The sequence below is a fragment of the Staurois parvus genome, unplaced genomic scaffold, assembly GCF_062004578.1.
Source record: "Staurois parvus isolate SC_StPar_1 unplaced genomic scaffold, SC_StPar_1.0 ptg000020l, whole genome shotgun sequence".
In the NCBI taxonomy this organism is placed as follows: Eukaryota; Metazoa; Chordata; class Amphibia; order Anura; family Ranidae; genus Staurois; species Staurois parvus.
The window spans coordinates 707,847-735,681 of NW_028317816.1; the positions used below are offsets into that span (position 1 = coordinate 707,847).

General features: G+C 41.0%; 1 protein-coding gene across 3 annotated transcripts in view; it reads right to left on the reverse strand.

The window, feature by feature from the left end:
- Positions 1-27,835, reverse strand: part of NUP214 (nucleoporin 214) — a 183,128-nt gene that overhangs the window by 129,175 nt on the left and 26,118 nt on the right. For all 3 annotated transcript variants that reach the window (XM_089686965.1, XM_089686952.1, XM_089686957.1), the window contains 4 exons: positions 18,644-18,707; positions 12,819-12,922; positions 12,054-12,163; positions 4,807-4,873 (listed from right to left, as the gene is read on the reverse strand). In XM_089686965.1, the coding sequence (XP_089543091.1) occupies positions 4,807-4,873; positions 12,054-12,163; positions 12,819-12,922; positions 18,644-18,707 (345 nt within the window). The remainder of the gene's footprint in view (positions 1-4,806; positions 4,874-12,053; positions 12,164-12,818; positions 12,923-18,643; positions 18,708-27,835) is intronic.

Genomic DNA, 27,835 nt, shown 5'->3' on the forward strand with positions numbered 1-27,835 from the left:
TTTAGACACAATTGACATTTTAAAGATACACACCAGTAAACAGAGAACATTGATAGGGATGTTTTTTTTTTTTTATTTATCATGCAATACTGCATTTTGATTTTTTTACATTTTTCTTTAGGACAAGCAGGTGGATCTCTAGTTTTCTTTTTTCATGTTGTTTTGTATCTTTGCTGAGACAATGCTGAAAGAAGCCTGTTTGCAGAACTCATAAGTAATCACTGCAGTAACTCATTTCTTACTAGCTGGCTTAAGCCAGCCATAGAGGAGTCAAAAACTGAACGTTCTGATGGTCAAAAAAACAACAAAATAGCTCATACGTCTGAGCCAGCATTTGTTTATAGTGTTTCTAAAAAAAAAAAAAAAAACCCAGCACGTTGGATCAGGCACTTTCGACTGCAGCACGAAAATCATGTGTTGCAGATGGTATGCCAATGATCTGAAAAACAAAAAATTCAACAACAGACAAGAATTTTCATTCAGTTTTCGACTATCTATGGCCGGCTTTACTGCCTAGTAGGTAGAAGATCAACCTGAATCAATCCAATTCTCCACAAGCAATCAAAGGGCAGGCAAAGACCAAAAATGCAAAAAAGAAAAGGAATTACATACACCCTTACTAAACAGTATGATTTATACTATTGCCTGCAAGACTTTATACAGTCAAAGCTAGCATCTGCCAACACAGCCACATCAACTTTGTAGCATTATGTAAAACTCCACACCGAAGACCAAGTCGCCACCCATGACAATGGGGCCTGATGATGAAAGGCCAAAATAACAATTGTCCTAGTGGAATGAGCAGTAATAGGAAAATGTGGCTCTTTATGCCTAAGAGCATTAGCCTATGAAATGATCTATTTTATCTATTTAGAGATGGTAAAAGAAGAAAACCCCTTTTTGGGGACCAATAGCGACAACAAGCAAGTCCACTAAGGGCCCTAAATACATCCATATTTATAAGACAAAAAGAAAGTGCAGCGCTATAGTGAATAACATGGGCGACATGAAAATGATAAAACGTAGGCTCCTCCTCCCTGATGTCACGCCGCAGTGTCCATATGATGGTCCGGCGGCAATCTTTGTTGGGTCATTTTGCTTCCAAGAATCGAGCCACCTTTTGGGGGAATCAACTGTCTCTGTTGAATTAAAGCTGTGCATACCTTTTACCTGTACCTGGTGGTGGATAAGGCTGACCTGCTGGAGGAGTATTTCTATTTTTTCTATCCCTCCTAGATTGTAAGCTCCAAGGAGCAGGGCCCTCGAACCCCTCGTGTATCGCACTGTATTGTTATTGTACTGTCTCATGTATTGTCTCCCATTGTAATGTACAGCGCTGAGCGAACTACTGGCGCTTTATAAATACTGAATAATAATAATATTTTGAATGAGCATACATTATATGTTTCTGGTGAGTGCATTAGGAGGAAGAATTGTCACTGATCCACTCATCACTTGATGTCATGTTTATTTACAAATTTTGGACACTATACATAAGAGATTGATTGATCATATCATATTGTTAACTATGCACTGATTATTTGTCCACGCAAGTCACCCATTGTTTTATCATTTTCAAGTCAGCCATGTTATTCACTATAGCGCTGCACTTTCTTTTTATTATGTTTATGAGGATAAAAGTGGGTTGTCCTTTTTGTGCTAACAGCTGAGACTTTTTCTCCCTGAGTGCTCACTATATCCTTTTTACATCCATATTTGTAGCGCAATGTTTGTTGGATGTAGAGTGAAGAAAGCACAGTGTTCTCATTGATATAGAAGGCAAAAAAAAAAAACTTTGGCGGGAACAAAAATGTCTCAGCCAGAGAATCACTGTGTTCTTATGAAGGATAAGGAAAGACGATGACAATGCCACCCATTCAGATAATCTCCTAGCTGAAACAATTATCAAAAGAAACGCTACCTTTTGTAATAACGAGAGTAAAGGAATTTCTCAAAAGTTTTCAAATGGCAGTTTCTGCAAACAGAAAGAACTAGGTCAAGATCCCAGTCCCGGACACTGCAGGAAAGGAGAGATACAAAGACAAGACATTGTGACATTTGGGATCCAGCCAAATTCTTGTAATGTGCACAGTGTCACCTAAAGATTCTTTGCCAAGTCCTAATATGAATCCGGCCCCAACAGTAAATTGCCCAGGTAGAACTGAAAGCAAAACTATAAATTATTACTTCTGGGGCTGAGGACAGGCCAAAAAGTCAGCACCACAAATTCAGAGTGACCTTTCCTTACAACAAATTTCTGGGGGGGGGGGGGGATCGTGACTCAAGACCAGAACTTTTAGGTACGAGTCCTGTATATGTACAGACATCAGGAAATCTTGAGATGTTAGAATCCAATTACCAACAGTATGGATTCCATCCTGCACTTGTGAACCCTCACAAATACATTGAGAACCTTTAAAGTCAATGGTAGGTTGGACCCCCTTCCTTCTTGAGGATCAGCTTTATATAGAATTATCAATCTCTCAAAATGGGAAAAGTCAAAATGGGAACAATTATCCCCACTTTCTCAATAACCCTCAGTACTTCAGCAAAAGATTGAAAGTGAAGAAACGCTTCGAGGGAATGGATTGGAATTCGATTTTGTTGCCTTAAGAAAGAACTTTGTGAACTTGCATGTGTGAAATAAGACTTTCCCAGAAGCTACTGAAAGAGAAGCTACCTTCTTACTTTGCATGGCAAGGGTGATGGCAGACCTGAAGTACACTCTGTACCTTACCCTGCTAGGGTCCTTTTGCACTCCTGGCTGGGGAGGAAGTTAGAGTTCTTGGTGCCTTTATGCGAACTCTCTTGAGAATGAGAGGAATGTTTGTGGGCCATCCTTAGACTTGAAAGTCAAGATATAGATCCACACAATGATAAATGAGGATGAGCCACTGCTTACACCTAACACAAATCTATAGGGATGTGTGAAAACAAAAAAAGATGGTATAGTGCTGCCTCTAAACTAAAACTGTGTGTTAGGATACGTGACGTATGTTAGTGCATATAATAATTATATGCATTGTGGGTGCTACAATACACCTCCCCCACTTGCTGTGTACTGATATCTCCTTACGTTTTCAAAACCTGCAGACCTGTGCATACAAATGAAGTGAGCAAATAAAAATGTGAAACAAATACTATCCCTTACCAAAAAGGTGCAAACACTGCAATGCACCTCCCGCATTCAACATCTCTGAAAAGTGTTTCCACACTGTGTTAAATATATTATACCAAAATTATATTGTGATCATCAACTGGATGCCTGTGAAACTACAGTGCACCTCCATCCTTATACTGATTAATAAACATGATATGACAGCACAACAAATCAACATTTGATCCCCTCGGGACTATGATGTCCCTGCGCCTTTAACAAATTTTAGTTCAGTTTTCTGTGATCTTGGTGCTTCAGTGAATATGCTCTTTGTTCAAAAATGGTGATAATCAAAATCTGTGCTTCCACTCGTGCTCCCCCTTGTTCACAGCACTCACCACAATATGTTAACCCCTTATACAAGCAGATCAAATGCACTTAGGTTGAACTCCAATCTTGGATGAGTAGTGGTGTTCCTCCTCTTTTCGGGTACCCCACTTGCACTCCTGGCCCCTCCCCCCATTGAATGCCCCCACAGCAGCCGCTTGCTATGGGCGTGCTCATGCATACTCGATCCCAAGCTAGATCTGTGTCCACTGACACAGAGCTGGCTCAACACTGCTCCTTCCTCATTGGCTGAGATTGACAGCACCAGGAGCCAATGGCTCCTGCTAACTCCCAAGCTAGATCTGTGTCCACTGACACAGAGCTGGCTCAACACTGCTCCTTCCTCATTGGCTGAGATTGACAGCACCAGGAGCCAATGGCTCCTGCTAACTCTAAGCCAATGAGGGGGGAGAGAGCAGCAGCTCTCATGCACATCGCTGGTTCGAAATCAGGTTCAGGTAAGTATAAGGGGAGCTGAATGCAGAAGGTTTTTTATCTTAATGCATAGAATGGATTAGGATAAAAAAAACCGTCTGCCTTTACAACCACTTTAAAGTGATTGTAAAGCGTTAATTTTTTTCAAACAATAAACAAGTCATACATGCCTACATACATGTTCTGTGCAATGGGTTTGCAAACAGCAGCTCCAATCCTCCTCTTCTCGGGTCCCCGGATGGTGCTCCTGGTTCCTCCCACCTCCTGAATGCCCACACAGCAAGCTGCTTTCTTTGGGGGAACTCGTGCAGGCTTGATCGAAAGCCAAGCGCTTTGTCCAATGACACACAGCGTGGATCGGCCTTTCCCCCTGCTATCTCCCCACAGGCTGTGATTGACAGCATCAGGAGCCAATGGCTCCTGCTGCTGCATCTGTGGCCAGTGAGGAGCGAGAGAGAGTAGAGTGCTTCTGCTCTCAAGCACAGCGCTGGATCTCCCCCCCATCTATTAACAACCTTCCTACATCCCCAATCTAGCCAATACCCTTCTTTTATAACCCCTTACAAGAGTTTCTCGTGTGGCATACCTTGCAAAATTTGGCATTTATCATTCAGTTACTCTGAAACCAACACAGATGTTATTCAAAGTATTGAATTTATTAATGAATATCTACTATTGAAACAATTTTCTTTCACTTTTACAACATAGTACATGCTAGCTTATCTTCTACTTCCTTGCCCTGTTTACATGTTGTTTTTGATTGATAACGTTTAATGTCTGCTTTAATACTGCAAACTGACCAATATTTATCACAATTTGTTATTCGTTTACTTAATCTAAAAATATAATAAACTCAATAAAAATTTACTGGAAAAAAATAAAAATACCTGATCAGGTAGCTTGGCAATTACACTGACTTCTACGGAAGCTGCAGAAGCTCCGAGTAGGACATCCCTGAGAGAGATAAAGTAATGTTACCAGGTCACTCTTGCACGGACAAGTTAAACTTTTTTTTTTACAGAAATTAGAATTTTTGGTTTACCTATAAAACAAATTTTCTTCAGGAGTACATAACAGTTTACAGAAAATGTTGATATTAATGATTACTACATGTACTTATATAGCGATGTCAGTTTACGCCAAACTTTACATATATTGTAAATTCACATCAGTCCCTAACCCTCAAGGAGCTTGCAATCGAAGGTCCCTAACTCACATTCATACATACCAGGGTTGATTTATACAGGAGCTAATTAACTTACCAGCATGTCTTTGGAATGTGGGAGGAAACTGGAGTACCCGGAAACCTACGCAGGCACAGGGAGAACATGCAAACTCCAGGCATGTAGTCCCTTGATTATTTGGATTATGCTGCCACCTTCAGGTGATTGAATGCTGACCAAAAAAAAAAAAAAAAAAAAAAGCAGGAATCCCTGCTGAGGCATATTCCCTCCCAGTTCAGCTAAACCTGTTTTGTAGCAAGCAATCAGGAACAGAAACAATAGGGGAGGGGGAACTATGTGCCCTGTGATGTACACCAAGAAAAGACTTTTACAAGTAGACCCAAATCCTAATTTCCTAATTGTACATCACAGAACAGAGGACTCTGATATTCATAACTACTTGGGATGCCCCAAAAGTATTGAACATGAAGGGTGGTCTACATGGCAACAAGGCCAACACGCCCAATCCCAAAAAGAAAAACGTGGGGGAAGGGGGGACCAAAACAAAGTTTCCTGCAAGACATTCCACCCAAAACAGCATCTACAGAAATGTGAAAAACTACCTAGTAGTATTTTGTAAACAAAGACCAGGTGGTAGCCTTACAAGCTTGTACAACAGTAGTTTCAGCAGAATAGCCCTGGAAGCACTGACACCAGGAAAGGGGGAACCTTGCCTTTTATAACAAAGGCCAGTTCCTATGCCCATGCAATATTGGTTAGGAGGCCAAGGTACTCCACACATTGTGTCACAAGAACTAAGACTGACTTCTGAAGGTTCAGTACCCAGCCGGACATCTTACAGCTCTAGGAACCATGCATATTTAAAAATGTGGACATATCTATCCCTATTATTCCTATTGTTGAATCTACTGGGTGCTATGATGCTTTTAACACCATGTGCTTATCTGAAGACCGTAATGGGATCGTCAGGCAGTACTCCTTGAAGGGGTGGGTCCCGTCTTACATGGCCGAACAATGCACACAAGCAGGTCTTTATACCATAAAGTTTTTAGATATTTATTATTATTATTATTATTATACAGTATTTATAAAGCGCCAATAGTTCGCTCAGCACTGTACATTACAAAGGGGGACAGAACATGTGACAGAACAATACCAATACAATGCAAAACATGAGGGGATCGAGGGCCCTGCTCTTTCAAGCTTACAATCTAGGACTATTAATTGTTCATACATATGCAGCATATATAAATATATTATAATCGTCATTGAAATAATATTGTAACATTTAAATCCCCCTTTGCTACTGACCCCATATACATTATGAACCACTTCAGTACAGGGCACCTTTACCCCCTTCCTGCTCTGGCCAATTTTCAGCTTTCAGTTCTTTCATAGTTTAAATGACAATTGAGAGGTCATGCAACACTGTACCCAAACTAAATTTTTATCATTTTGTTTCCAAAGCTAGTGCTTTCTTTTTGTGGTATTTAATCACCACTGGGTTTTTGTTAAAAAAAAATGAAAAAAGACCGAAAATTTTGGAAAAAAAAAATGTTTTTGTTTGTTATAAAATTGTGCGAATAAATAATTGTTCTTCATAAATTTAGGCCAAAATGTATACTGCTACATTTCTTTAGTGAAATTATTCCAAATTAGTGTATATTATTTAGTCTGCAGGAAAGTTAGAGAGTCCACAAACTATGGTATGTAATCTGAAAATTGAGCAATGCTTTTTGGATTTTTTTTTACACTGTTGACAATACAGTACAGTCATCATATAACTGGTGAGGCGGTGATCAGGGACACTGACTGGTGACAGTATGGGTGGGGGGATTTTGTATTTTTATGTTTTAAAACTTTTTATTACTTTTTTTTTTGTTGTTGTGGGAGCCAGAATTATTGTTGGTTGGTAGAGTATCAAATACGTATTTTACTCACTGAACTGCAATTCAGTTTATCGCATTTGTATCATGTGTTTTTTTTTCTGGATTTTTGGTTGATATTCTGTCTCTATCATTTAAAATACACCTATGAAAAAAAATTATTGACCCTTTATTTTTTTTGTAAGTGGGCAAACTTACAAAATTGCAGGGGATCAAATAATTATTTTGCCCACTGTATATATAATATTTCAGTCCAGAGAATCCACAGAGCATTTTTGGTTGTTCTCACTGCTTACTAATGATTTGTACGAGCTTTGTCTCCTGCTAGGAAACTGAGGAGTAGCCCAATGTAGGTATGTAAGGGGCTAATGGTGCAGAGTGCTCACTGCCCTTAAATATTAGAACAGGAAAACAAGAAAAGCGTCAGACTTGAGAAAGGAGGGGGGATCACACCTCCAAAAAAGGGTGTCCCAGCAACAGGTGTAAACAACCACCCCAGCCAGCTGAAAACTCTGTTTTGAACGGCATGCTGTACTTGACACTTGCCAAGAGTTGTGTTGTGGATGGAGCTTGTGTTCACGCTGTGAGCCTATATATCCTGCGGATACTTAGATGTTTGGTTTCATCTGCAGAGAAAAGTGGAGGACTGTACATTAAAGTGTTACTAAACCCAAAACAGTAAAATCAATCTGTAAATGCAGTAAAGAATGCTTGTTATACCCAATGTGGAACTTAAGGGGTTAATGCTCTGCATTGTGTAAAAAAGGATGTTTGATTTTGTCTTCTCTGATCTTCCCCTTCTACTGTTCTGAACCCATCTCCTGATGGGACAGAGCCTTGAGGGCAAGCTGCACATACTCAGTTTGGTGTGTACAGTATTGCTAGAAAGTTTTTCTTCGGAGAGTGCATATGACCAGCACAGCGTCAATCAGCGCTGTCCAAACAGAAGGTCAGGGGTCCTGCAGCCTCATAGGAGAGTGAGAGGAGAATGAAAACTCCTCCTACAAGCTTTACAAGTGCTCTGCTGGACAATGATAGAAGTCACAAGACTGCTCTAACTTCTGATGAGAAGAGCTATTTAGCAGCTTATATTTACTAAAATAATTGCATGTCCATGTTGTGTGTACTGTGGGAGAAAAGATATAGGGAATGCAGGGTCCTGGGTTTAGTAACACTTTAAGCTTGTTTTAATAAAGTATACTACATCAGGGAGCTTGAATGCTCTCTCCTTTTGTCTTTGGTCTACAGGAGTATTTCTGACCCCTTACTACCACCCCGGACCCCCCCCCCCGGACCCCCCCCCCCCCCATGGAAGTCTGGTGAGGAGCTGCAGCAACTGATGGTGTTTGTGGACTGTTAACCTTTAGTAGACTGGACCAAGTGTACTTTAAGTGAGCTGAAAAGAGATATTAGGAAGCTAGTGCAAGTGCTAGTATTTTCTTTTTGTTTTTGATGTGTAGGACTTGCAATGCACATGTACTTCGCAAGAGCCACCCTAAAGCTACTCAAATCCACTTGTGGATGGATGGTAAATGTAAGGAATTGCTGACCACTGCTAATGGGAACAACAATTGGTGAAATAAAAGAAAGTAAAAAACAAGAGTCACCCATACACTGCCCATTAGGATCTGACAATTAAATACATTACTGATCTGTAGGTCCAGGATCCCCAGCCAACTATTTTTCCGCTTCCATACCAAATCTCTAGAGAGTAGTGGCGCTGGTAAATTCTTTTTATTAATGCACATATTCTGTGGCCGTGACTGGTAAAAATGGCGCATGCTGTAATCCAGCACATGTGGTTCTGCCCAAATAAGGCCAATAAAACAGGAAAAATACTGTCTGAGGAACTGACACATTACTCCACTACTACAGAGGCATTTACAAGGCCCATAGCTACATCACAAGTGTGTGCCACACAGGGCCTTCAGCGACTCGACTCCCCTCCAGGGGGATCACTGCTCTGGACCTGTAGAACATCCTGTCAGAGAGGTTACCAGATTCATTGCACCATGGGGTCTAGCAAACATTACAGACCATCCCTGCTCTTGCATGAGTAGTCTGGGTACAACCCCTCTTGGCCTGCTGAACCAGATACAGCCCTCCTTTGTTTCATCAGGTGTAAGGAATAGGCTATGTTTTATGGGAACAAATCCTATGAGTGAGATCAGAGAGACACATCTATCACCTGAGAACCCCAGCTAAAAACTGAGGCTTAGCTGTTCTGGTTGGGATTATGCCTGGTGGAGACTCTTGCCTTTTTTGACCAGTGTTCATTTGCATAAAGGTGGTAGCAGAAAATGAATATAGCATGAATATCAGAGTCTGTGTCCTGTGATGTAAGATTAAGAAATAAACATCTCTGTGTGACAATGAATACATACACTGTACATGAAAATTAAATTAAACAACAGTTGGATCTTCCTCTAGAAAACATACATGCACATGATGCAATGCAGGAATTCCACCAACACAGTTCTGATATCAGAATACGTATAAAGAGCCCATGTATGGGCTGCAGTGACCTGGTCTGCAATTTCCTACTGTGCATGCACAGGATCTTTCCATTGTGTTGTCAGATATTTGCCAGCATCATATTGCACATACAAGGTAGTAGGATTACCACACACACCGAACCTCTTCCACTGCTCTGGGATCAGTGCAAATGCCAGATCACAGCACCATAAGCTGGTGGTAATACCGAAGAGCAAACCATAGAATCCACTGGGGATGTGCAGATAGGCATCCTTGATATCCAAGGATGCTGCTGAAATGAAGCAATCACCGACTAGGTAAACGCCATCCTGAAATTTCGCACTAGCAGGAATTTGTTGAGATTCTTGAGGTCCAGAATAGACCAGACATCTGTTTGGCTTGGAGACCGTAAAGAGGTTTGAATAGAAGCTGTAAACCATTTCCCCTTTCAGCACAGGCACAATGGGCGAAGCTTGAAAAGGGAAAGTATTGGTGATTTAGCTTGTAATTTCTAGACACCAAGCTATGAACTCTTCATCTACAATTTCCCAAGTCCAGACAGCCATGAAGGCAGACAGGCTTCCTCCCACTGGTAAAAGTTGGGGTATCTGTTCACTGGGAAGAAGACTTCTATCTGGGCTTGGAGGTCTTTGGGGTCCAGTTCTTCATTTGAAACTCAGTGGTAGGATTTTACTTAAAGCCTGAGGTCTGTCGCTGATAAAAGAACTACTTCTTGGAGGCTGAAGAAGGCCCCAGCTTTTGACCCGTTGGATTTCCCTCTTCTTTTTCAGGGGAAATGGCATGCTCTGCTCCACAATCACCTTCTGGATGAAAGCATCCAGGGATGGCCCAAACAAGTGTTCACTCTCATTGGACAGCCACTATGGTGGTTCCTTAGGCCTCATGCACACCTGAGCACAAAAATGCTGCTTTCACAGGCAGTTAGGCAATTTTTTTTCTCTGTCTGTAAATGCCCCTCCATGTTAGCCTGTGTGTCCATGCACACTATATGTTTACAGGAGTTTAGAGGCAGTGACGTTTGAACCACAGGAGTCATCTCATATGGACAGACATTATATCCAGCCTTGATAGCTGCCAAATGGAATCCTCTAAAGCACAGGTGTCAAACTGGTAACCCTCCAGCTCAAACTACAAGTCCCATGAGGAACTGCAAGATTGACAGTTACAAGCATGACTCCCAAAGATAGAGGCATGGTGGGATTTGTAGTTTCGCAACAGCTGGAGGGCCACCAGTCCTGCTCTAAAGCATTTGCCAAGAAACTCAAAATATTTTGAAAACTGCTCCAGGTATTGTCCAAGAGCAGGATCCTCATGATCAGATTCCCTAGACTGAAGCATATGTTTTGCCTGAACTTTGAGCTCAAGGCAGACTCCCACCTTAGCCACTGTCAACTGCAGGGCTGCTCCCACCAAGGAGAAAGATGCCTTAAAAAGGTGCAGTTCACTGTAAAAGAAAAAAATAATAAATTCACATTTTTTCACAGGAGCCTGCAAAACATTGCCTCCGCGATCAGTGGGTCATGGGTGCAATGCCAGGCTCCTGAACACACTTCCTGCAGCTTTCTACCCATAACTCTGCACAAACTTTTAGTTAGAAAGCTGTAGGAAATGTCAATAGACTACTAGAGTGCCAAGTATAACAGAAATAGTTCATTGAGAATTACAAGTCTGTCTGTCACGGAGGCAGACACAACTTGTTGTTTATTCATTCACAGAGCTCCGATTTTATTTTGACAGTGGCTGTGAGGGAGTGAACCTCCCCATGCTGTCACAGGGAGGGGGTTTTGGGAGTGGGAAGCAGGTGCTTAGTTCACTTTTAGGAACATGTTACATGCTACACTTGTATTTAGATTGTAATATGTTCCTAAGTCATTAAAGAGGGTCTCAAAGCTCTTATCCATAGCATTCTTAAACCTGGAACTACAGTATATCCACTGGGACTGTGAGAGAGTTGTTCAGGAAGGTGAAAGCCAGGTCTTTGGCTGGAGAACAACACTTTTTTTTTTCTGGAGAACTCCTCCTCTATGGGGTACTGCTTAAACCCAGTGACCCTAAGAGAGGTGAAATTTAAAATTCTTACTGCAACCCCCCCCCCCCCCCCCCCAAAAAAAATTGATTCTCTATACCTGAGATAGGCCAGAGCCCTGAGCCTCTTCCTGAGAAGACTCATCCAAAGAACAGTCTCGACCTTCACCGCGAACCTCATCCTCTTCATCCAAATTATGTACCTCACCTGAACCCTCATTCTCCCACAGGTGGGGAGGAGTGGAATGAAACCACCCTTCTTTGCACCCCAGTTGTTCTGAACTGGAAAGAACACCTGAAAGCTAATCACGCAGCCCAGAAAGTACAGCCCTTGCAAGTTACTGTCAGCAATGCGAGGTACAGACACCTATGATTATATGAAAGCAGTCGATTTACAAGCAAACTATTGCTTGGATGTTAATCCTTATGCGACTTGAGGAATTAATGCAAATATCAGGTAGATTATAAAGTTTCATTAAAGTTAAAATGACAACCACCAGAATATTAACCTTGAAAAATTTGGAATCTGCAAGTGGAACTTACCAGTCCTCCATGTAATTCATAAAGAAATGATGCTGTCTTTCATTGTTGATGCTGCAGTAACAGATCTCTGTAAAGTTCAAGAAGCGCTCCCCTCGTTTGTCTTCTTTTTTCTGCATTAAATATTGGCATTTGTTCAACAAAAATAAGAGTTCAACTTTAAAACAAAGTTTTACAGGGGCTACCAGAAAAGGCATGGCTGATCTAATGGCTTTACTTTATTTTTAGTGTGTGAAATTATATATTAATCATTGAGCTTTGGCATTAACTCCCAGGAATCCAAAACTCCATACTCACATTTTGGTTTCTGAATTGCATGCACTCAAGTGAGAACGCCTCCTCCATGAGGTATCTGCACATCTCCTCTGTCCACCTAGTGTGAACATGGAACCAATAAACCTCAAGTGCCCTTGTATGGACTTCCTACTAGAAGACACTGATAGCCCTGCCTCCTGGATGGCCTATTGTGAGTGCAGAATCTTGGAAACACAGGGCTAGGCACCAACTACCAAATGAAAATGTCCATTTGCAAATTAGAATGTTCCAGTGCATTCTGGATGGAAACTGATAAAGTATGCAGGCCCCATGTTTTGCATGCACCAATATTCTGCAGCAAATTCAAATTCTCAAACATGAATACAGTGTCACTTACAGAATTACTGTTCCTAACATGCAGGCTAAGTATAAATGGTATGAGATATGCAGCATATATTTTTAGAACAAAATTTGCCTTTACACTACATGACAGATAAAATTAAAATGACATACCGGAAGCAAGACCATCACAAGCTGAGGAGATGTTTCTACAGAGCCATCCGCAGCTGCATACACCACTGCAAAGACGTATGTGCTGATCCATAGAACATCCAGCACTACGATACAAACACATAGTGAGTACTGAACATAAAAGGAACTAAAGACTGTATACACAATACACTACATGTACAATTTCAAAAAAGTTGGGATGCTGTGTAACAACTACATGAAAACAGAATACAATGATTTGAAAAATTTCAAAACCATATTTTATTCACAACAGAAAACAGAAACCATAAGAAAAAATGTTTAAATTGAGAAATTGTAACATTATAAGAAAAAAAATGTAATTCTGAAATTGATGGCAGCAATATGTCTCAAAAAATTCGGGACAGGGCAACAATGAAATTAAAAGTAAGTGGTACTAAGAAGGATGAGCTGGAAGAACATTTTCAACTAATTAGAATAATTGGCAAACAGGTGAGTAACATGAGAAGGTATAAAAAAAAAAAAGCACCTTAGCCAGAGTATCTCAAAAATCTAAAGATGGGCAGAGGTTCACCATTCAGTGAAAAGCTGCGTCTAAAAATTGTTGAACAATTTCAGCATAATGTTCCTTATTGTAAAATTGCAAAGACTTTCAAATATATCATCTACCAACACATACTATCATCAAAAGATTCAGAGAATCTGGAGAAACCTCTGTTTGCAGGGGACAAGGCCAAAATGCAATACTGGATTGTTGTGATCTTTGGGCCCCCAGTGGGCATTACATTAAATTGTTACTAAACCCAGGACCCTGCATTCACTATATCTGGTCTCCCACAGTACACAAAACATGAAAGTGCAGTTATTTTAGTAAATATAAACTGCTAAATACCTTTTCTCATCAGCAGTTAGAGCAGTCTTGTGACTTCTATCAGTGTTCAGCAGAGCACTGGTTAAAGCTTGTAGGAGATTTCATTTTGTGCTAGAAGGATGCAGAACCCCTGACCTCTGTCTGGACAGTGCTGATTGGCCCTGTGCTGATCACATGCACTCTCCCAAGAAAAAAAAAAAATCTCTGGCAATACACACCAAATTGAGCATGTGCAGAGTGACTCCACACAATATGTTTTATCATAAGATAAGAGGGGGGCACTGGAAGAAGGGGAGGATCAGAGAAGTCAGGATCAAACATCCTTTAAGGATTAACCCCTTAGGTTCCACAGTGAGTATAACAAGCATGCTTTACTGCATATACAGATATTTTGCTGTTGTGGATTTAGTAACAATTTAAAAATGGGTAGAATTCTGTGGTGGACATCACTGCTAGGCTTACAATTGCTTCCAAAAATCACTGATCTGTGATCTGCTCTAAGTATCTATTAAAGCTGTATGTACATGGCTCAGTTTTTTGGGGGGGGGGGTTTTCCAGATCAGTCAGAGGGCTGATTGAAAATACTGAACAAATTCCCCATTCTACAAAAAAGTGTGGTAGACTGGAAGAATCCTTTCCTCTGCTGTCAGAATACACTGGTGAGTGCTGCAGCCTATGGGCTTGCAGCGATGACTGAACACAAATTTTCCAACAAGCACATTTCTAAGACATCGATCTAAAGGCTTAAAGCAGATCGAAATTAAGCTGGTCCCCGCTGAACTGGCCAAACATCAATCCATCTATTGGCAACTTAAAAGGATAATTTCACCTTTGGAACATGTTACACCAGGTTTTAGGCTAGGTTCACACCCATGCAGTTTGCATTTGACCCGTTTCTGCATTGCCTTTAGCGTTGCATTTTTGCCACACTTTTTTTTTTTCTTGTTGCTAGGCAGATTTGAAAAAACACAAAAAAAACGCAGCAAAAAATGCACTACATGCTTTTTTGCAGCGTTTCTGTTCAGGTCTATAGAACCAAAAACACAACTTTTTGCATTTAAAAAAGTCCCTGACCCTTTCCATAAAACGGGTGAAAACGCGGAGATGTGAACATGTCCCATAGGAATTCATGTTAACGCTGTGGAAAACGCTTACGTGTGAACCTAGGGTTAGGGTGACATATGAAGCATGTTCTAGCTCATGCCCCACTCACCCCCCTCACCCCTTTCCCTCTGACAGCAGGCCCCTAGATGTAAAGTAGCATTTAACCCTTGCAGTGTTGGGGCAGGCCCACAGCAAGGAAACATTTTTACATTTCCCAGAGTTCAGATTTAAGATAAAAACACTGCAGTAAATCATAATTTGCTTTATGAATATACACAAACTTTGCCTTTAGTCCTGGTTCACATTGATGCAAATCTGATGCAGTTCTGATGTGTTCTAGATTGCATAGATTCACACGTCAAGAGAGATAACATGGCTTTCTATGGAGGTCGTACACACCTATGCGTTTCAAATGCAATGCGATTTCCAGAAAAGTCCTGTGCGTGTTTGGTGTGATGTGGTGCATTTTTGAGCCCCATAGACCTGAATAGAAACAGCGCTGATAGGTAATATTTGGAGGAAAAGGCTGTACTCCCGGAGCTTGAAAGGTGAACACTCAGTGATAAAGTTTATTTTGATGAGGCACACGCTTTTCTTCCTTATAGCTTTAGGGGAAATATTTATCAACTGCACTTTTCTCCATGGTGTCCTTCCTAGATATGCTGGAAAATCTCTGAGCTCTGCAGCATGCTATGAAGTTAGAGAATCACTACAGACTTGTATAGGAATACACATTAACCACTTGCCTACCAGGCACTTATACCCCCTTATTTACCAGGCCAATTTTCAGCTTTCAGCGCTGCCGCACTTTGATTGACAATTGCGCGGTCATGCAACATTGTACCCATATGACATTTTGATAATTTTTTTCTCACAAATAGAGATTTCTTTTGGTGGTATTTAATCGCCACTGGGCGCTTTACTTTTTGCGCTATAAATAAAAAAAGTGCAAAAAATTTGAAAAAAAAAAAAGTTTCTTTGTTTCGTTTATAAAATTTTTCAAATAGGTATTTTTTCTCCTTCACTGATGTGCGTTGATGAGGCAGCACTGATGGGCACTGATAGGCGGCACTGATGGGCACTGATAGGCAGCACTAATGAGGTGGCACGGATAGGCGGCACTAAGGTGACACTGATGATGGGTACTGATAGACGGCACTGACTGGCATCACTGCTGGGCACTGACTGGTGGATCTGACTGGCAGCACTGCTGGGCTGCACTGGTGGGTGGTACTGGTGGGCAGCACTGGTGGGTGGGCACCGGTGGGTGGGCACAGGTGGGTGGCACTGGTGGGCACAGGTAGGTGGCACTGGTGGGCACAGGTGTGTGACATTGCAGAGTGGCACAGGTGGGTGCACTGATGGGCACAGGTGGGCAGAGCTAGTGGGCGCACTGCTGGGCACAGGTGGGCGGAACTTGCGGGTGGCACTGCTGGGCACCGATCATCAGGGCACTGATCATCAGTGCCCTGATGATCGGTGCCGATCCCCGCTCTGACAACTGCCGGTTCTCGGCAGTACTTTCCTCACGATCTGACAGCGTGAGGAAAGCGCAGCTGAGAACCGGCACTTGCATTTCCCTCTGATCAGCGTGTCATTGGACACCGCTGATCACGTGGTAAAAGGCTGCTGTGATTGGCCTTTTACCACATCACGTGATCAGCTGTGTCCGTAGGACACAGTGATCACGGAGATCGCCGGGTGCGCGCCCGAGAGCGCGTTCTGGGAGGACGTCATATGACGTCCACTCAGAACTGGCCGGCCGCAGTGCAGCCGTCATTCGGCTATCTGCGGTCGGCAACTAGTTAAAATAATGCAGAGTGCAAGGACTGGAAGCATGGAGGATTTGTGTAGACAACCCGGATAGCAAACTTTGCAACAGTATTTCTAGTTAAAGCATATACAGTTGTGTTCAAAATAATAGCAGTGTGTTGAATAAAGTGAATAAAGCTGAAAATCCTTCTAATAGCGTTTATTTCCATACACACAAGTGCATTGGTAACACTACACATTCTATTCCAAATCAAAACATGAAGAAAAATATATCAAATTTGTGTTGTTCCTCTAAAAAAATTTAAGAAAAGTGAATATTAGACTGTTTAAAAAAAACAGCAGTGTTTGTATTCTTCTTTACAAACTCAAACATTCACTATATAAACTGAAAAATGTTTGAAGATTTTGCTTTCCTTTGAATCACTTAATGAATATTTAGTTGTATAAGCACTGTTTCTGAGAACTGCTGTACATCTGTGTTGCATGGAGTCAACCAACTTCTGGCACCTGTGAACAGCTATTCCAGCCCAGGATGATTGGACTACATTCCACAGTTCTTCTCTATTTCTTGGTTTTGCCTCAGAAACTGCATTTTTGATGTCACCCCACAAGTTTTCTATTGGATTAAGATCCGGGGATTGGGCTGGCACCTCCATAACGTCAATCTTGTTGGTCTGGAACCAAGATGTTGCACGTTTACTGGTGTGTTTGGGGTCGTTGTCCTGTTGGAACACCCATTTCAAGGGCATTTCCTCTTCAGCATAAGGCAGCATGACCTCTTCAAGTATTCTGATGTATTCAAACGGATCCATGATCCCTGGTATGCGATAAATAGGCCCAACACCGTAGTATGAGAAACATCCCCATATCATGATGCTTGCGCAACCATGCTTCACTGTCTTCACAATGTACTGTGGCTTGAATTCAGTGTTTGGGGGTCGTCTGACAAACTGTCTCCAGCCACTAGACCCAAAAAGAACAATCTTACTTTCATCAGTCCACAAAATGTTGCGCCATTTCTCTTTAGGCCAGTCAGTGTGCTCTTTGGCAAATTGTAACCTCTTCAGCACGTCTTTTTTTTCCAACAGTGGGACTTTGCGGGGGCTTCTTGCAGATAGCTTGGCTTCACATAGGCATCTTCTAATTGTAACAGTACTCACAGGTAACTTTAGACCTTCTTTGATCTTCCTGGAGCTTATTGTTGGCTGAGTCCTTGCCATTTTGGCTATTCTTCTATCCATTCGAATGGTAGTTTTTCGCTTTCTTCCACGACTTTCAGGTTTTGGTTGCCATTTTAAAGCATTTGCGATAATTTTAGCTGAGCAGCCTATCATTTTCTGCACTTCTTTATATGTTTTCTCCTCTCCAATCAAGGTACGCTGTTCTTCTGAACAATGTCTGGAACGACCCATTTTCCTCAGAATTTCAGAGAGAAATGCACTGTAACCAGCATGTACAATATTTGCTGCCTTCCTTCCTTAAATAAGGGCAATAATTGCCACCTGTTTTTCAAAGAATGAATGACCTCACTAATGGAATTCCACGCTGCTATTATTTTGAACATGCCCCTTTCAATTAGTGATTCAATTACATAGAATCAGCAGCATGCATGTCATGACTGTCGGGTCTGTTGGATTTCTATTACTGTACTACACCTGCTAGTAAATTATTTGCCATGTAGAAATATCATTTCTACCAAAAACAGTGATTGATCAGGTTAGTGATGTCTGACTGCTATTATTTTGAACACAACTGTATGTGATCAAAATTTAAATCACACATCACTGAATTTTAATGATTTTTAGCCTACCCCTATTACTCTGAACAAATTGAAGTTTGTAAACTTACTTTATGAAGATCCCCCTTAAATTCTGTGACACATTCACTATGCTCTGCTGATCCTGCCAGAGCCTGCCTTATGAACTACAGAGGTGCTGAGAGAAGGAGCTTCAGGAGGCAGAGTCAGTACAGGAGCCACTACTTGTAGGCAGCAAGGTACCATAGGGTACCATTTGCAGACACAAGTTTGTCATATTTCACATTTCTGTTGTACTATGAAGGAATGCCCATAACATCAATAACAAAGCGAAATCCTCTATACCTTTAACTGGATTATCCGAATCGTAAAAGGAAGGACAGGGAATAACTTTCTTCTCTTGGAGATTCTAAAAGAAGATATTAACTCAATTATTACAGAATGAAAAAATATAAAGTAAGAAGCAAACAAACAAGGAAACAAACACAGCCTGACACCTCAAAAGGGTAAGTCTCCTACATACTATAACTTCCTTCACAAAGTATATTTTTTGAAAACTTTATAAAATATTATAAAAAGTAACTTAAAAAACATAAATAGCAAAAACATTATGTTTAAAACAAAAAACCAACAACATTGAATAGCCTTATAAAAATAGTCCAACATTACAGTATATGAATTTATTAAGTGCCTACAGGGCACTTATACCCCCTTCCTGCCCAGGCCAATTTTCAGCTCTCAGCGCGGTCACACTTTGAATGACAATTGCGCGGTCATGCAACACTGTACCCATATTACATTTTTATCATTTTTTATGACAGATAGAGCTTTATTTTGGTGGTAGTTAATCACCTCTGGGTTTTTTATTTTTTTCTAAAATAAACCAAAAACAACTGAAAATTTTGAAAAAAAAATGTTTTTTTTTAGTTTTTGCTATAACATTTTGTAAATAAGTGATTTTTCTCCTTCACTGATGTGCGCTGATGAGGCTGTAGTGATGGGCACTGATAAGATGCACTGATGGACACTGATGAAGATGATGGGCATTGACAGGCATCACTGATGGGCACTGAAAGGCAGCACTGACTGGCACTGTCTAGCACTGATAGGCGGCACTGAAGGGCAGCTCAGGTGGGCACTGATATGTGGCATTGATGTGCACTGATATGTGGCACTGTTCAGCACTGACAGGTGGCACTTCTTTCTAATAGAAAAAAAAACCACGAATGTGGACATCACATTTTGGTTTTGGGTTTAATACCTCTTTAAAACGCCAGCCAAACAGGAAAACTGTAACTTCTTGAACATGTTTTAATTGGACAGTCAACCTATGTGACATCTCTAATTTTCATCTTGGTATTCTTTACATGGCTACTACGCTACTGGCATCTGTTTACTATATATGAAAAATTAGAACGTTACATCTTTCGCTGGTCTAGGGAAGAAAAATAGCTTACATAAAGTATTAACAAACAGTTAGCTCTTGCAGACATGTATGTCAGAGGACTGGGAAAGTTCTAACTGAAATATATAAAAAGAAAAAAGCAAATATCACAGGCGCAGAGACTATCAAAGACTGGAGTGTCCTGGAGCTGGGAAGTTCGAGAATACAACGACACTCTGGTCGCTGTGGAAAAACCAACCGCTCTGTGAAGAGGTGTATTTCCTGGAGATTGGTGTAATCTGGCAGGTCCCTGTGGCTGGCAGAGGCTGGCCGTCCAGGCCAGTGTGTGAGGGGTTTCAGCCAGGCTATGGTTGATCAGATGACACCTGTCGGACAGTGGCACTGCACCCTGCTTGTGCACGCTCCACGGGAGCGTGCAGCACCGCGATCCGGTGCCCGATGTGTCCTCCGGACACAGTGAAACACCGATCGAACGGGACCTCTGTACGAGGTCCCGATCATGTGATCACTGATTGGCCAATCAGTGATCACATGCAAAGTAGTAAGCAAGATGTCACTTGTGACATCATTGCTTACTACGTGTAAAATCTGTGAATGATCACAGAGGTCACATAGTACAAGGCTATTCACAACAGCCTTGTACCATGTGACAAGCTGTGACCAATCACAGCTCACTCAGTAGTTCTCAATGGCTGCAAGAATGCAGACAGAGAGAAAGAGAAACGATTGCTTTTACATCCTATATGGGTGTAAAAGCAATCAGTGTAAAAAAAAAAAAAATCTTCATCACCCCCCAAAAGTAGTACAGTGTCACCATGGTGACACTGTACTGCTAGGGTGACAGTATGTAAAAAAAATATTAAAATATAAAAAAAAAAAAAAGTAAAAAAAGTTTCAAAATTATAATTTTTGGTTATAAACTAATTTGGCTTATTTTTTTTTTTTTTACTAAAAAGAAAACAGAATACATTTTGGCCAAGATTTATGATGAAATATTATTTATTTGCAGAATTTTATAAGAAAAACACTTTTTACAAAATTTTTGGACATTTTCATTTACATAGCAAAACAAATTAAAATCCCTGCGGTGAATAAATACCACCAAAATAAAGTCAGTCAGTGCCGCCTATCAGTGCTAGACAGTGCCAGTCAGTGCCGCCTATCAGTGCTGCCTTTCAGTGCCCATCAGTGATGCCTGTCAATGCCCATCAGTGCCACCTACCAGTGCCTCAACAGTGTCCATCAGTGCATCTTATCAGTGCCCATCACTACAGCCTCATTAGCGCACATCAGTGAAGGAGAAAAATCACTTATTTTTCTATAAAAAAAAAATAAAAAACCCAGAGGTGATTAAATACCACCAAAATAAAGCTCTATCTGTCCCAAAAAAATGGTAAAAAATTCATATGGGTACAGTGTTGCTTGACCGCGCAATTGTCATTCAAAGTGTGATTGCGCTGAAAGCTGAAAATTGCCCTGGTCAGGAAGGGGGTAAGAGTGTCCGGACTGGAAGTGGTTAAAAAAACTAACTTTTGCAAAAGGGTGTCATCAACTACTACTGCTAAATAATAATATATGGAGATGCAAAAAGAAACAACCCACAACAACCAGATTTTAACTTAATGCAGTCAGATTTGTTGAGAGACTATCTGGTTGATGTGGAATACTGCACTTTACTGAGGTGCAAACCTGTATGCTGCTTTTGAATTAACACTGGAATCTCTTTTAATGCATGCTTACACATAAACAGCAACGTACAAAATAAATTCCTGGAGAAAATTAAACGGAGGCTGACTAGGTGTACCTTCACGTAAGAAAGATAATGGAGATAACCACTTCAGCCCCAGAAGAATTTACTCCCTTCCTGACCAGGGCATTTTTTTTGCTATTAGACACTGAGCTATTTCAACTGCTAATTGTGTGGTCATACAACGCTGTACCCAAATAGAGCTCTCTTTTGGTGGCATTTGATCACCTCTGGGATTTTTATTTTTTGCAATATAAACGAAAATTTAAAAAAAAAATAAAATTATATTTTCTACTTTCTGTTATTAAAAGTACCCAATAAATTTCTTCATAAATTTAGACCAAAATGTATTCTGCTATACGTCTTTGGTAGAAAAAAAAAAATTAGTTTGCGTGAAATTTATAGTGTATACAAACTGTGGTATAAATACTGAAATTTACACAGTTTTTACCTTCTGACTGCCCATCACATTTCTGCTCTGCTGAAATGCCAGGGTAGTACATCTCCACCCCAAAGACCCCTTTTCGTCATATCGTCCTCACACTCTAACCAGCGGCGATCGGTGGTGCGCTGTGGGACACAGCGGATCACCAATCAACGGAAAGAGCAGAAGACGTCGGCTCTGTCATGTGATCAGCTGTGTCCAATCACAGCTCATCTCAAATAAGGAAATGCCGGTTATCTGCATTTCTCTCCTCACGCGCTGTCACGCTGACAGCTCGTGAGGAGAAGAGACACGGTAATTGGCATTACTAAGAGGGGACATGATCAGTGTGCCCAGATGATGAGTGTAGCCTCATCAGTGCCACCTGTCAGTACATAGTTACATAGTTAGTCTGGCTGAAAAAAAAGCAAAAAAAAAAAAAAATACACAAGAGTCCATCCAGTTCAACTATAGAAAAAAAAAAACAAAAAAAAAAGTTATAATCCTATATCCACAGTTGATCCAGAGGAAAACAAAATTCCTTCCTGATCCTCCGAGAGGCAATTGGATATTTCCTGGATCAACTTTACCTATAAATGTTAGTATCTAGTTATATTCTGTGTATCTAAGAAACAATCCAGGCCTTTTTTAAAGCAATCCACTGAGCTGGCCAGAACCAACTCTTGAGGGAGTCTATTCCACATTTTCACAGCTCTTACTGTGAAGAAACATTTCCATGTTTGGAGATTAAATTTCTTTTCCTCCAGACGTAAAGAGTGCCCCCTTGTCCTCTGTGATGACCTCATGATGAATAGCTCTACACCAACTTCACCATGTGAACCAATGATGTATTTATACATGATATAATAAGGTGCAGCACTAAAATAATGTAAATCTCAATATAATAAAGTGCAATGAAATGATGGAAGAAACAATCTTAGTAACATATAAAGTGCAAGTGGTGCTAATTCAAGTGACAAATCAATCAGCAAGGCAAATGTATAAAGTGACGACAGTGTAAATGCACATCTATCAAAGTGCAAACAGTGCCAATAAGGTGATAAAGTGTGTAATACAATCAATGAGCTGGCTCCTAGTTTGTTGACCGGAGACTTACCGCGCACGTGCCAGCTGGAGTGAGTTGTGCTGCGGGTACTGTTTCAGGAAAAGGTGAAAAGTACTGCATCCCATTGATGACCCAGAGAGGAATCTATACCAGGGCAGAGGTGTCTATAAGATGATCCAGCTGGCCCACCGAGATATAATTATTCTCAAATGCGTAATGGTGTTACGCATCTGGTGAGTGCGTAATTCTATTATTTTATCACCAGAATACTCAATGAGGATCACTTTTATCTGAAGCTTAACGTTTATTCATTGATGGTATTACACACTTTATCACCTTATTGGCACTGTTTGCACTTTGCTGGATGTGCATTTACACTCTCGTCACTTTATACATTTGCCTTGTTGATTGAATTATCACTTGAATTAGCACCACTTGCACTTTATATGTTACTAAGATTGTTTCTTTAATCATTTCATTGCACTTTATATTGAGATTTACATTATTTTAGCGCTGCACCTTATTATATCATTTGGTCTCAGAAGGTTATTGGTGCCTTTCGGTGTTACAGCAGCTCATCCATAGCGCTCACTTTTATGCCTTTTTATTCTAATGTATTTATACATGTTAATCATATCCCCTCTTAATCTCCTCTTCTCAAGAATAAATTCAGTTCCTCTAATCTTTCCTCATAGCTGAGCTCCTCCATGCCTCGTATCAGTTTAGTTGCCCTTCACTGTACTTTCTCAAGTTTCCCAATGTTCTTTTTTTGAATTGGTGCCCAAAATTGAACTGCATATTCCAGATGAGGTATTACTAATGATTTGTACCGGGGTAAAATGATTTTTCTCTCTCTGGAGTCTATACCTCTTTTAATACAAGAGAGAATTTTGCTCATTTTAGAAACCACAGCTTGGCATTGCTCGCCATTATTAAGCTTGTGATCTACCAGAACGCCCAGATCCTTCTCCACCATTGATTCCTCCAGATGTACTCCCCCTAGTATGTATGAAGCATGCATATTCTTAGCCCCCAAGTGCATTACCTTACATTTATCAACATTAAACCTCATTTGCCACATAGTTGCCCAATTAAACAGTGCATGGAGGTCGGCTTGTAAGTTGAAGACATCCTGTAAGGACGTTATTCCACTGCACAGCTTGGTGTCATCTGCAAAGACTGAAATTGGATTTTCAATCTCAGACCCTATATAGTTTATAAATATATTAAAAAGTAAGGGTCCCAACACTGAACTACTCTCTGAATACAATCTTTTAGCCAGTTTTCTACCCATTTACATACGGATTTTTCCAAGCCTGTAGACTTTACCTTACACATTAGCCGTGTGTAGGGAACTGTGTCAAAAGCTTTTGCAAAATCCAAGTCCACCGCCACCCCTCTGTCCATGGTTCTGCTCACCGCCTCATAAAAAGAAATCAGATTTGTTTGACAACTTCTGTCTTTCATGAATCCATGCTGTCTGTTGCTTAAAACATTTTTTTCCAGCAAGAACTCATCTATGTGTTTTTTATTAAACGCTCCAATATCTTCCCAACTATAGAAGTTAAACTACCAGGTGTATAATTACTTGGTAAAGATTTTGACCCCAAGATTTTGAGTATCCATCAATGCCACCTGCCAGTGCTTATCAATGCCACCTGCCAGTGCCCATCAGTGCCTACCAGTGCACATCAATGCCACATATCAGCACCCATCTTAGCTGCCTTTCAGTGCCACCTATCAGAGCTGGCAATCAGCGCCATCTAACAGTGCCAGCGCTGCCTATCAGTGCCGCCTATCAGTGCCATATATGAGTGCTGCCTTTCAGTGCTCATCAGTGATGCCTGTCAATGCCCATCAGTGCTGCCTACCAGTGCCGCCTATCAGTGCCCATCACTGCAGCCTCATTAGCGCACATCAGTGGAGAAAAATCACTTGTTTACAAAATTTTATAACAAACTAATAAAAACTTTTTTTTTTCAAAATTTTCAGTTGTTTTTGGTTTGTTTAGCAGAAAATAAAAAACCCAGAGGTGATTAAATACCATCAAAAGAAAGCTCGGTCTCAAAAAAAATTATAAAAATTTCATATGGGTACAGTGTTGCATGACCGCGCAATTGTCATTCAAAGTGTGACAGCACTGAAAGCTGAAAATTGGCCTGGGAAGGAAGGGGGTAAAAGTGCCCGATAGTCAAGCGGTTAAAATAAAAATAAGGTTTCGGGTTTTTTTACACATTGTCACTTAAATTATATATTACTTACACATGTCATAGGTATATGTGGAAATTACACCCCAAAATACATTCATCTGTTTCTCCTGAGTATTGAGATACCACATGTGCGAGACTTTTTGAGAGCCTAGCCATGTACGCCCTGTACATGGCTAGGCTTCCAAAAAGTCTCACGCATGGCAATGACCATCTTCAGGCTTTCAAAGGGCATAATTTACAAATTTTCCTTCCTCACTACCCATCACAGTTTCAGAGGCCCTGAAATGCCAGGTATGCATAAATACCTCCCCCCAAATGAGCCCTTTTAAGAAAGTAGGCATCCCAAACTAGTTGCTGAGAGACATGTTGAGCCCATGGAAGATTTTATTTTTTTGCCATACATTTTTAGAAAATTACAAAAAAAATCCCAAAAACACATTCTACTACTTTTCCCCGAGTATGGGGATACCACATATGGGAGACCTTTAGCAGTCTAGCCACATACAGGCCCCCAAAATCCAATGATTTTCAAAGGGCAGATTTCTTCATCTCACTTCCTCACTATCTATCACAATTTTGGAGGCCCTGAAATGTCAGGATAGTCCAAATACCCGGGGGGGCTCCCCCAAACACACAACACATTTTGGAAAGTAGACACCTCAAGGAATTTGATAAGAGGCATGGTGGATATTTTGCAAATATTTTTTGTCACAAGGTTTTGAAAAAATAAATAAATTTTCATTTTCTTTCTTCATTTTCCAAAAATTTGTGGCAACAAATGAGATCTGTTATATACACTGCTCAGAAAAAAATAAAAAATAAAAAGGAACACTTTGACAACACATCAGATCTCAATGGGGAAAAATATCATGCTGGATATCTATACGGATATGGACTGGGTAATGTGTTAGGAACGTAAGGATGCCTCATCATTTGATTTTCGGGGTGTCTTTGAATTCAGTCCTCTGTATGTTGATAATTTTCATTTCCATCAAAGGGGAAAAAATTATGCAGCAGGCTAGTCCATTTTGCTAAAATTTCATTGCAGCAACTCAAAATGGTACTCCGTAGTTTGTATGGCGCCCATGTGCTTGTATGCATGCCTGACAACGTCGGGGCATTTCCTCCCAGATCTGGACCAGGGCATCACTGAGCTCCTAGATGGTCTGAGGTGCAACCTGGCGCCGTTGGATGAACCAAAACTTGATATCCCATAGGTGTTCTGTTGGATTTAGGTCAGGCAAGCATGGGGGTCATTCAATGGTATCAATTCCTTCATCCTCCAGGAATTGCCAGCATACTCTTGCCACATGAGGCCGGGCATTGTCGTGCACCAGGAGGAACCCAAGACCCACTGCACCACTGTCTGTCAATGGGTCCAAGAATTTCATCCCGATACCGAATGGCAGTCAGGGTGCCATTGTCTAGCCTGTAGAGGTCTATGCGTCCCTACATGGATATGCCTTCCTAGACCATCACTGACCTACCACCAAAACGGTCATGTTGAACGATGTTACAGGCAGCATAACATTCTCCACGGCTTCTCCAGATCCTTTCACGTCTGTCATTATGTGCTCAGGGTGAACCTGTTCTCATCTGTGAAAAGCACAGAGTGCCAGTGGTGGGCCTGTCAATTCTGGTGTTCAATGACAAATGCCAATTAAGCTGTATGGTGCTGGGCAGTGAGCACAGGGCCCACTAGAGGACGTCAAGCCCTCAGGCCACACTCATGAAGTATGTTTCTGATTGTTTGGTCAGAGACATTCACACCAGTGGCCTGCTGGAGATCATTTTGTAGGGCTCTGGCAGTGCTCATCCTGTTCCTCCTTGCACAAAGATGCAGAAACCGGTCCTGCTGATGGGTTAAGGTCCTTCTACAGCCCTGTCCAACTACCTGTCTCCTGAAATCTCCTCCATGCTCCTAAGACTGTGCTGGGACACACAGCAAACCTTCTAGCAATGGCACATATTGATATGCCATCCTGGAGGAGTTGGACTGCCCGTGCAATCTCTGTAGGGTCCAGGTACAGCCTAATGCTACCAGTAGGGACACTGACCCTAGCAAAACTAGTGAAAAAGTCAGAAAAGAGTAGGAAAAAAAAAAAAAGGCAAGGCCATCACCTGTAAAACCATTCCTGTTTTGAGGATCGTCTCATTGTCGCCCATCTAGTGCAACTGTTAATTTCGTAAACACCAAAGCAGCTGAAACTGATTAACAACACCCTCTGCTAATTAACCTCCCTGGTGGTATTTCCGAGTGTAGCTCGGAGTTAACGTTCAGTACTTTTGTTACTTTAGGAAGAGTGGGTTTTATCACGTCAATTTGTGGTTTTTGTATATATAGAGCACTGTATATTTAGTGCACATTGATGACACTTTGTTTATTGGAGAATATTGGGGCAGCACTACACTTACACAAATATTTTTAACAAATGAGATCTGCAAAATACTCACCATGCCCCTCAGCAAATTGCTTGGGGTGTCTACTTTCCAAAAAGGGGGTGCTTGAACTGCCATGGAATTTTATGCTCAATGGTAGAAGCTTCTGCAACACATTATCCACTCTTCCAAACCACTTGAAAACTAAGCCTTTTCTGACACTTATTTCCATAGAATAAAAATGTATTTTTTGCTAGAAAATTACTTTGAACCCCTAGAGAATAAAATGGTAAGTGTTGCAATTTT